The following is an 11,362-nucleotide window of genomic DNA, read 5'->3' as shown; positions in this document are numbered from 1 at the left end:
TCTTCTAACATCAATCTGAAATGACAAAAAGTAATATCTACAGAACTACTTTTACAGATTTGTTTGGTGTCTGTGGGGAACGATTTAGAGGTTGCACTTTTTTCCGGGTGTCAGCTGTGTGTACATCATTTTGCAATGAGTTTTGAGTGGCCCTGGCAGTATAATTTTCCTCCGTTTTTTACGTAAGTTATCACTTTCACAATTTAACTGCGATACTAGGTATAACTAATGATTTTATATGGTAGATTGTAATGAATATATTTTGAGAATGTAATGGTGTACCTACCTTGATAATGCTTGCTACAGCTTTTAGCGGCTAGCTAGGGAAGTGAATCTAAGAACGGTTAGCTGCTTACATACATTTCGTGAGCAAAATATCGAAAAATGCCTTCAAACAATTAATATTTTTTCAAGTTGTATCTAGATATAACCATCTTCCTTGCAGCTATACTTTATACTCTCTATATATACGCACAGCTATATTTCACAAGTTAAGATTTGTTGCTCTCCCTGCTTAGGAAGCTAGCTGGATGGTTATCTTGATTAACTTGTACACAAACACGGTCTGAGAATTTATTATTACTGTCCACACTACAAACTACGTCAAACGAGCATGTAATAATTGTTTGGTATTTAGGCTACTTCCAGTGTAGCCTTCCAGTTCCTAACCTGAAAGCCTGTAAGTTAATGCAATGCTGTTACTAACGATGGCTTTTGATGGTTGAAAGGTTACAGCCCAATGTTGATACGAGACAGAAACAGCTTGCAGCATGGTGCTCCCTAACTTTGTCCTACTGCCGCCATCACAAGCTCTACACTGTGGACATCATGGAAGCCCAAGAGAGCCCTGTGTTCAACAACAAGAATATTGATAGTATCCTTTTATTCATCATTTGTCAAAGTTTTAGTTATGGGTGCACATGTCATAGGTCTAACCAAAGCAAAGTAACCCCTTGGAGTACATATCTGGTTCCACATTCCTGGGGCTAAGGAAACTTTCAAACTTAAAAACGATGTTCTCTGAAATGATACCCAACGTTGGCGACAAACCTTAACTCATCTTTCAGGAAAACTATCAACGGACGCCATATTAACTGTTTTTGAGGAATTGAGGAAAAAAGGTAAGAGCTGCTTTTGTTGATGGATGGTTCAGATACGTATTCTAATACGAGTAATAATTTAACTGTATATTGTTTTTTTAGGGAACCTGGAATGGTTAGACAAGAATAAGACACGGTGTCTGGTCATGTGGCGGAGGCCTGAAGAATGGGGCAAACTGATTTACCACTGGGTGAGTATGTCTGCCGTAGGCCCTGGTCAGTGTAAGGCTTACTTTGACCATTTAAATAATAGGTTCCATACTAACAGCAAATTAACAGTAAATGCTTACTAAGGTTAGGTTTAGAATAGGTGTTAGGGAGTGGTTCATGTTAGTAGTTCATTGAAATCTTATTGATAGTATGTAGTTAGTTTGTAAAGCAAGTAATATACTTAATCCAAGTGTTGAACACTGCTGTTAATTTTTTGATGAAAATTCCTCTTTCCTATCATTTCAGGTCTCTAAAAACGCTATGGTCAATACAGTGTTTACACTCTATGAGCTTGCCAATGGTGATGACACAGAAAGTGAAGGTGAATCAACATGAATTGTGCTGGACATTTTGCCTGCTATTTCTCAGTACCAAAAGACATGTGCACTGTAGTGCGTCTTTGTTTGGGCTGCACTGCAAAAGTAATTAAAAAAACAATTTTTTGGTAGAATTCCATGGATTGGAGGAGTGGATGCTGATTCGTTCGCTGCAGGCCCTGCAGACAGACGGCAAGGCAGAGATTATAACCATGGATGACGGAAAGGGGGTCAAGTTCTTCTGAAGATGCATTGCATGGGAAACTGATCAAGTGCTCTACTCAAAGTGGGAGCCTTTATCCTTGTCGGCTGAGGGTCCTGCCAGTCTGGTCCCAGTTCTGTTTGCGTTGTTAACTTCAGTGATAGTTATTCTGGCAAAAGCAGCGATTAGAATGCAGACAGATCTGGGACCAGGGTAAGGAGGTTTCTGCTGTTTTAAAAGGCTATTATTTGTACCCACCTAAGTGGTTAATAATAATGGTGCTTATTTTGGTTTAGGAATTTGACATTGGTTCAAACAAGTTTAAAACATGTTGCTATTAGAAGGGAACCAATCTAACTAGTAAATTCCATCTGCAGGAACAGTTTAGGAAGTGACATCTGTGGAAGTCACCTGGGAATCTTCTGTACAGTAAACCGGTGTTGTCCATTACATCAGATGTGGGGGGGATTCTGGGGGGGATAGTCCCATACCTCTAAATCTGTGTCTAGGTATTTGTGGAGAGAGACAATTCCCACTATCTGTAACTTTCCTATTTTCTTCTGTTTTTTTATTTATAACTTTTTAATTCTCAACCTTCCTGTGTAACACTATACTCTGAAAAACTAGTTGGGGTGGTGATGGTGTGGACTTCTGCTCTCTCTGCTGTATTGCTATTCTTTTAACACCAGTCTTTCCAAATAAATCTGTCAGGACATCCTGGTCCTTGAGACATTTGGGGTGGAAGAAAACAGACCAGGATTTTCATGGTCGTGACAGGACCGTACATCCTGGTTTAGTTCATCTGTAACAATATCAGTGGATGACCAGACTGCTGTATACCCTTATCACACAACCCATGACACTCCTGCACATTCTTTCTTTGTATTCTATTCATGCTTTTTCTTTTTTTTTTATCAATTGAATACTGTAAGAAATTAAATGGGGGAAATGTATTTGCTGTTATGATTGAGGACTTTTCTGTACATGACAGTCTGATTTCACCTATTAAAGGAACAATTAATTTTGCATATAAAATGGATGTCTAAGGTTACAACAAGTATTACCTACTGTATCTCCAAGTGTGTTAAGATTATATGGATATAGAGTCCCCCTAGTGTCCAAAGTGCAGTTTCTGTATTACACCCTTACAGGCTAGGTTAAACAATACGAGTATTATATTGTACAGATGGATTACCTTTGCTTCTAAAAAAGACATGCTTGCGCTACACAGTCTATTTATTTTGTACAAATAGCAAGACTTTTAAGCAAGTTCTTGTTGTTAGGTGCAGTATCAAGGTTAATGTAACTTAGGGGGAAGAAAAACAGTCTGATAAAAAAGTGATTATTCACCATGAATTATTGTAACAGTCCAACAATGGGGGCTGCGTAGTATTTAGACAATGTCATTTTTGTTTTATAAATGACTAATGCTACATTCAAAATTGGTAGCAGCAAAAAGTAAATTGGTGGTTGTAGTAGCTGCCATATGGAATGATCATGCTGACATTGAGCTTGATGTCCCTATGTGTCGTGCTCTGATTTTTGACCTCCACACAGTATAAAATACACATACAAGCAGAGTTTGGGAGTAACGGATTACAACAGTAACTAATCCGTTACGTTACCAACTAAAATATTGTAATCGGATTGCAGATACTTTAAAAAAAATATTACTTCGGATAAATTCAATTGAAAAATAATATGTGGGCGAAATAATTATGGCAGGCTGCATGCTTGTTTTTCTAATTTGATGTTTTTTAACCAAACCTCGTTACATAATCATCGTTATTTGAACCAAAATAACAATTGAGCGTCTCAGTTGTGTGTGATCATCATGCGCGAAAACGTGGACGCGCATAAGCAGTTTAGTGAAGCTCTAGTTTAATTGGTAAAAACTGTCTTATCTATATTAGAGGACTCATTTAAAGGTGATTTAGTTATACTCGACACATCTTAGGAAAATTATAGGCCTACTTCGTGTTATATATTAGTTCAAATGTTATGTATTATATAGTTCAAGTTTCAATGTGTTTTTTTCAAATGCACAGAACAAGACAGCTGAGAAAAGTTGCACTGAAAAACTCAAAAAAATCTATAAAACAATTTGTTAGATAGCTGTAACATGGGCTGCCTTCCAGATGGGATTAATCATGATATTTAAGGAGAAAAGGTGTGTTGGGAATCATTCTGCCGAAGGATGATGATATGCATTTGATGCAACCACCTCAACTCAGTCAGCTCATACAGCTAGGTCATGTGATTCTGTTTGCTTTGCATCTCAGAATATTGCATCCATTGTTATCATTGGCTGCTGACACATTGAGTTTTAACTAAGAGTGCAGCTGTATAATCACAGATTATATAGATTATTTCTATAATTTGCAATTTGAAAATCAATTGCTGGTGGCCCTAATAATCATGTTGCGTTCGCGCGGGTAAAACGTATTTGTGTGCGGGTGTTCACGATTGCAAACGTGCGTTCGCGTGCCTAGGGTTTCTGCACCGTTTTGACAATGTTGGTGGTTGTGGAGCTAAACATCAGACTACTGTGTTAATATACGTGCAAAAAGCTACGGATATCTTGATTATTATATACAACGACAATACCCTTTTTGAGAAATTGCCATTTATATTTCACCAATGTTTTGAAGCAATTAGAAACACGAATAAAACAAATAACAGAAAAGGTTAACACATCCTTCGATTTTAGGTTATTTTCAGATAAACAGCCAGATTCTGGAAGATCGAGGGTTATTAGATTAATTGGAATGACTGAATATCTGACAGACCTTTAGCGTGTAATGTAGAGATGTAGCCCAATCATATTCAAGTAGGAAGCAATATGGTTTAGAAACCCTTTCCAAAGGCACTGTACAAAACCCATAAGTTAAAATGCAAATTCTGTTTTTGGCCAGCAATGTAAACTCTAACACTGACTGATCCCGCAGAGTGTTCAACTGGTTATAGGCTGTTCCTATTTGTTTTCTAATGCCTCTTAATATGAAAGTAATCTAAAAGCAATTCAAAGTAATCAGATTATGTTACAGTAATATAGAAGTTACGTTACTGATTACAAATGTGGACAGGTTACTTGTAACTGTTACGGACCCAACCCTGCATACAAGTAGACCCCTAAATAGAAGCATATTTTGCTGGGGTTTAGAAGATCTCTCTCTAGGAGCGATCTCTCCCCCACATATGGCATTTTTCATTTACACGTTTCCTCAACATGTTCATTGTTTGGGTGGAGTTCCATAATCTCTTCACCCCAGGTAACCACATGCTCTTTATCTGAGAATGTGGTTCCGGAAGTAACAAAGTCATGCATTTTCTCATACTGATTTCTACATCATAAGTGGTATATGACTGACCCAATTCAACTGAAGGTTTTTCTAACTTGGTATGAAGTTTTGGGGACAAAACTCACAATCAAAGTAATATTTTGCTTTGAACACGAGCCTTAGTCCAACGGCCGCAAGCTTGACTCCATGGAAAGTAAATCTTTTTTAACCCAAACCTTAACCCTAAATTTAACTTTAACCTTAGCATTGTAATGGCCACCTTAACCCTAACTTTTTAGTTTTTTAACATTTACCCAAACCTTAACCCCAGTACTGTGACACCTAACCTTACATTGAACATATTATGTTTGTGTAAATTCATAAGATATACATTTCAGTAGAGTTTGTAACTTATGATACCTTTTTCCAAATTCATAACAAACATTTTGATAGCATATTGTAATGTACCCTAAAGTAATGTAACAACAAAATTTGCTGTCACAGCTTCATATATAATATATTACATATTCCCTGGAGACAAGGTTGATTATGCATACCCTATCATTTATAAGATTATGCAAAATATTACTTTAAATGTAAATGTTAGTTTTGTCATCAAAAATGCATATTTATATTTACAAAAATATTTGCAAGTAGTTGGACTTTCTCCCATTGTTGTAATCCTTCCAAATGTTAGGTCCCAATAGTAAATCATCACAAAATATCAGCGAAACCCACTCAACACAAAATATGTGCAGTATTTACGAGCTCTCTGCTTTCTCGCACTTCACTAAAACATGCTTAAACACAAGATGTGTGCTATTTACATGTAGCCCCACCCAGTTATTGCTAACTAATTTCCCAGGAATCAGAGACAGACGTGCTCTCTCGACCTGGGATTTTACTGAAGACCTACGTGTCGCCAGCTGGGTTGGAGGAGGGCTGCAAAAATTAGCTGCCAATTTCTAAGCTTGGTCTTTGGTTCCAACAGAGCTCTAGTGTGTGTTAGCTGATAACTCCCGAGTGTGTGTCTATGTGACAGGTGTGGCTGTCTGTGGCCTTGGTGATAAGTGTCTTGTTTCATCACACTAGAGGAGTCCAGCTCCTACAGGCTCTCAGTCTTCTTTTACATAAGTAAACCATGTCTTTCTAACTTGCGTTTTGTCCATCTGAAATACTATCTTTATTTAGAGCAATGTTGTTCATCAGAGTTGGATGACTGATGATATTGTGTGAATGATCACCAATAGACACTTTCCCAGAGCAACTTAACTTTACATAGAGTACCTGTAGACTACCTAAAATAGTTCCACTGCCACCTGTCTGTTGTTTTTTGTAAACTTTTATGTTTTATTATTTGTTTGGTCTTTCCAGCGCCGACATTTGCTTGGGCAAGGGAGAACTAATTGATTAGAATACTAAACTGAGGTTGTTTCACCTGGCTAAAATGTATGGACGTATGAAAGTTGCTCTGGGTAAGAGTGTCTTGTAAAGCACTAAAATGTTAATATTAACACATGTATTTTCTTCCTGCCCTCCAATAGAACCCACAATCCTGATGTTGCAAGCACTAAGCTCCACCTACTAAGCTGTCCAGGGCCATACATCTATAAAGTGGCTGCTGGTCAAAAGCAATAGCAAAAATTAAGACTGGTCCCCTTCCAATTGCCCTTTTCTGTCAATGAGACCAGTAAAGCCAACTATATGAATATAGAACAAATAGCCAGATGCATGTTTTGGCCTTACATATTTAATTAGTGTTTATGGTTGAATAGTACTAAACCCAAGTTTTGAATACATAATTGGTAGTTATTTTGATCCAGTTCATTACCAAACAATAGACTTTGTAACTTTTATAAAACATTGTGACCAGATACCTTTCTCCCCTTTAGCAATTAAATAAGCAAAGCATCTTGGGATGTAAGTATGTAAGAGAGCACAAGAGAGCAGGTTAGAGGGAGAGTGTGAAAACAAGGCAGTCCAGAGTTTACTTTAAAGGAATAACAAATTCATTTATTAACTAACAAAACATAACTATTAAATCAACAACATAGTGCAGAGGAAATGCATGGATGAGCATAAAATGTTTAGAAAAGTGCCCTGAACCAAAAACCACAACACAACCTATCAAAACCAAAAGGTACTCAAATAAAAAAGCCAAAAGTGGGAAACAGAATCGTTTATTCCCTGATCTGTCCCATCACAGGTGCAGTTTGTCACATAAACGACACAATCAGCTCTGCCTACTTCCAACCAAGAGAAAAAACCAGAGGACAGACGGAACGAGAGGGCCTGTAACAAGAAAATGACCTGTGGTACCTTCGACCACAACTACAGTAGCCAGCTATTCCATAGCTTAACGTACTTGCGAAACTTTTGGGAACCTGACGGAAAATTACATATTGGCAAAAACAAGTTCCTCATCAACAAAGGCATTTGTATAATCTCTCTGGATTCTGCTTACAAACTGAGTGGACTATTAAAATAAACCAACCTGTAGTTAGCCAACTACAGGTTAGCTATAGAATAGCTACACTATAGTTACAGTCCAAGCTATAGCTCTGTGATATTACCTTTCTCTTGGGTACACTGTTAATGCTACCCTTCGCTGTTTCACCTCAAAGTATTTATTTATCTAATGTTTTAAATGTGCCTAACGGATTCATATGATGCACTGTACTTATAAGGTTCTCTTACGAAACTCTTGGCATTAATCAAACGAGAAAGTAAACGATTGTTGCCCACAGTACAGTACACCCCAACAAAGCTTACTACACGTCATACTAACTATTTATATTAACTATTCCACATGAAATAATATATTTTGGTTACACGTGAATTTACTTTTATCCCGTTAAAGTCCGTTTGTTTAAAGTCTTTGTGAATCCTGCTTCTTTACAGCGCTTTACAAAGTCAGGTAGCCTACGCTAAAAAGACTGGGGCGGAGGCGTAGCTGTCTTTTCCACGCACTGATAACCCCGCCTCTATTTTGTACAATTTGTCGTATTACAATGTTATTTTAAACCTGACCCAAGTTAACCCCTACCTACACGGTTAACCTTATAACTCACCTTTACCCACCTTCAGTTCAGTTAAAAAAAAGTGTACCTTGTTGCTGTAAAATCTGACGTTGTGGCTATAGAATATCAGTGTGTAGCAGTAGAAGCTAGTGACAACCAGGCGGAGTTCTCTCGGAGCGCACCAAACGCTCAATCCTCAGTTGATTTAGACAGCGCTTTTCCTTCTTTACTAGAGGTTCAAGCTGACGACTCGGACACCAAAGCATTGGATGATCCCGTTGACTCGGAATATCTGAAAAGTATTATATGCATTATCCGCATTAGAACAGCTTTTGTGTCAGACTATTTTAATTTCAAGTTTTTCTTTTATTACAATTGTCTGTACATTTTAGGACCTAATTGTCTTAAGATATATGTGCGTCAGGCTATTTCGCTTGTATTGCAGGCTACGTGCCACAATTAGTTTTTTCTCTTCTTCCACCATAAGGCTATAATGGAGAACGTTTTTACTACATTGGATTATGGCATACATTGATGAAACAGATGTGTATAACAGCATGTTGTGTTACTATGCCAACAGCCTGGTTAAAATGTCTTATTTTGGTTAAAATACCTATTTAGTATAAAAATTGAAGCATAAGAATCGTAACAATGTCACACGCGGACGTTGAGTTGGCTGGACGCGGCTTTCCAAGCCTTTCAGTTGACCTGAACGATGACTGCTTATCTGGCCGGGTGCCGTCGATGCCTCGGACCTACAACTTAAGTGGCAGGAGAAACTCTTATGGGCTACACAAAATTAACATGGACATTGACCCTCAACTCTATGGAGGGGCCCTTTCCAAGGCGCTGTCATGGTCTGCGGAGAATATTCTAACGTTAACCGAGGCCCGAGTAGAGGAAGACGACAAAACGGACACTCCACTGACGTCTCCATCTCCAGTCTCCAGTCCAGGCGCGACCATCACTAGCAGTACACCCCTCTGTACCCAAGTGTCGGACTCCGTCAACCCGCCGGAGAACAACTGGAGCTCGGTCCCTAGTCCCAACACCCAAGAGGCCAGTTCAGACTCTGACGGTGAGCTTGTTCAAAACAAACCGCACAAGGTGTTGTCACGCAGCCCGTATGAAAGCAAATGCGAACAGGAGGAGAGGGAAGACATTGAGACCAAAGCTGTGGCCACCTCACCTGATGGAAGATACCTGAAATTCAACATCGAGATTGGGAGAGGTTCGTTTAAGACCGTTTACAAAGGACTAGACACAGAGACTACTGTGGAAGTGGCATGGTGCGAGCTGCAGGTGAGTCACACACTTGACGTGACATTATTTTTCATGTAACAATTTGGTCATGATTATATCAGAATGCTTTATTCTCGTGGTGAATGGGTAACGCTATAGACCTAGTTTCTGTAAATCTATTGACAAAATATGTTTATCCTTGATATATGTTGTGCGTCTGTTTTAAAATAAATGTAAACAAATTTGGTCTGCCTGTCTGAAAGCAGCCTTTTAGGGAGCACCTGCTAAGCCCCCTCATTTCGAGATTTGGAAAGTCAAATGACAACTAATTTTTCTCATACATATTTTTCTACATCGCTGGTTGTAGTGCTTCCAAACTTGAATATTTCAAAAAATCTCAATGGTCAACCATTAATTATAAAGATTAGAATAAACTTATAGCCAGTCACAACCAGGTATTCAACAACAGCCTACTGTGGACACCACTGAGTAAGGGCTACACATTCTGTCCTTGACTTAAGAGTTGGAATGGTAGTTGTGGACATACAGTAAAATCCAAAAACCTCATGGTTCTTAGTATGGTAATATGTCCAGAGCGTTCTCTTTAATTTCACAATGTACTCCATGTTAATCATGTGTGGCCCTATATTTGAGGAATTTAAATGGAACAGTCTGTTGGCATTTAATTTCCTTACCCGACATTGAGCTGGCCCTTATGGGTTAGGGCCAATCATGCATGTCAGGAGGTCCACCTGTCAATGGTCTGGTTCATCTCTAGGTGGCTTGCCTGCTTGCCTGCCATGATCCTCTCTCTAGCTGTGTTTTCATTTACCAACACACCAGCGTTCAGTCTCACCCTCAGCCCTTCTTACGTATGAACAATGACCTGAAGCCAGATGAAAACTGTTGAGACGTACTTACCTTCCGCCCCAAATCCTCAATCACACAAATTACCTTGAACGTTGCTGTTGGATTATTCACTCAGTGTTATTTAAAAAATTATGTTATTTGAAGGGCTTCGGGAGCAGTTCCTCCATTTTATTTGAGTGAAATCCTCAGGTCCCAGTATTCCACAATTTAGTGGGATTTGCTCATGTGCCCTAGATAACACTGTAGTCAAAACAATGGGATTATTTGAGTGAGTTGAGGGGATTCACATTGCACCGATTCCTCCCAGTCTGTTTGAAACTCTATTATGATGACTTGCAGAAGCAAGTCTGTCAGTTTAATACAACATGACACACAGATCCCCATTATTGAATGTAGCAGCAGCCAGAGCTATTTCCCACCTTGCATTCCAAATGCCACCCTATTCCCATCCTAATGCCTTTCTTCTGGTTAAAAAAGGCCTTTAACAGAAATACAACTCTATAAGAGATAGCGTTGTATTTGGGACACATTGAGTACAGTTGATAGCTGAGCAAAGGGTTTTTGATGGTGTGTTTGGAAGTCCTTCCTAATAATCTTCCATTAAGTATGTCGAGCTTCAAGACGCCCCACCCCAGGCCTGTGTAGTGGACTATGAAAGGGAAATGGTTCCAGTAGGGGACGGGTTATTTACCTGATTCTTATCCATCCCTTAGTGTGGCCTGCTGCCAGGTTCACACTGGCCTGGTTTGGTTTCTCCTCTCTATACGGAAGGGAGGCTTTAGCCGGGTTGAGCCCCCTAATCCCTTCTAATTAGCCTAAAAGGTGATCGTTGTTGGTGTGGTTACTGGAGTGTTAAACTGACCTCCGAGGTAGTTGCCTCAGCTCCCCCCGGTATAAAACACTGCTCTGATTTGATCAGTGTTGTCCCCCCTCTTTTGAGGACTACCATGTTGACTTCAGGAGAATCAGTTGACTGTCGGAAGACAGTTAGTGGGAACAGCTGTCAGAAAGCAGGAAAGGAGTTAGTTGACATGGCAGAATTAGATAAGAAGCCGTCAGTAGATGTAGCCTAATTCTCTATTAACCATGCTGCTTGAGCTTTAATCTGGCGGCTGGGCAG

The 11,362-nt window shown here is 39.1% G+C and overlaps 2 protein-coding genes across 3 annotated transcripts in view; both read left to right on the top strand.

Annotated features, from left to right (window-relative positions):
• The first annotated feature begins 77 nt into the window (after positions 1-77).
• vps25 (vacuolar protein sorting 25 homolog) lies at positions 78-2,864 on the top strand. Its single transcript, XM_010888681.4, has 6 exons — positions 78-182; positions 729-874; positions 1,068-1,121; positions 1,203-1,291; positions 1,557-1,632; positions 1,760-2,864. The coding sequence occupies exons 1-6, from the start codon at positions 136-138 to the stop codon at positions 1,870-1,872; spliced, it is 525 nt and encodes a 174-aa protein (XP_010886983.1). The 5' UTR covers positions 78-135; the 3' UTR covers positions 1,873-2,864.
• A 5,411-nt stretch (positions 2,865-8,275) lies between these two features.
• Positions 8,276-11,362, top strand: part of wnk4a (WNK lysine deficient protein kinase 4a) — a 43,063-nt gene continuing 39,976 nt past the window's right edge. For both annotated transcript variants that reach the window (XM_020046838.3, XM_010888680.5), the window contains exon 1: positions 8,276-9,432. In XM_020046838.3, coding sequence (XP_019902397.3) covers positions 8,782-9,432 — 651 coding nt within the window. In that variant the 5' untranslated portion in view covers positions 8,276-8,781. The remainder of the gene's footprint in view (positions 9,433-11,362) is intronic.

The sequence above is a fragment of the Esox lucius genome, chromosome 5 (genome assembly GCF_011004845.1).
Source record: "Esox lucius isolate fEsoLuc1 chromosome 5, fEsoLuc1.pri, whole genome shotgun sequence".
Classification (NCBI taxonomy): Eukaryota; Metazoa; Chordata; class Actinopteri; order Esociformes; family Esocidae; genus Esox; species Esox lucius.
Note: the sequence above shows the minus strand (reverse complement) of the source record. Positions and strands in the feature narration are given on the sequence as shown.

Bases quoted from the DNA above. Each gene is read 5' to 3' on its own strand.
- vps25 (XM_010888681.4), top strand. From the start codon at position 136: ATGAGTTTTGAGTGGCCCTGGCAGTATAATTTTCCTCCGTTTTTTAC. The intron at 1,292-1,556 runs GTGAGTATGTCT...CTATCATTTCAG, and splicing joins GCAAACTGATTTACCACTGG to GTCTCTAAAAACGCTATGGT. The intron at 1,633-1,759 runs GTGAATCAACAT...ATTTTTTGGTAG, and splicing joins TGATGACACAGAAAGTGAAG to AATTCCATGGATTGGAGGAG.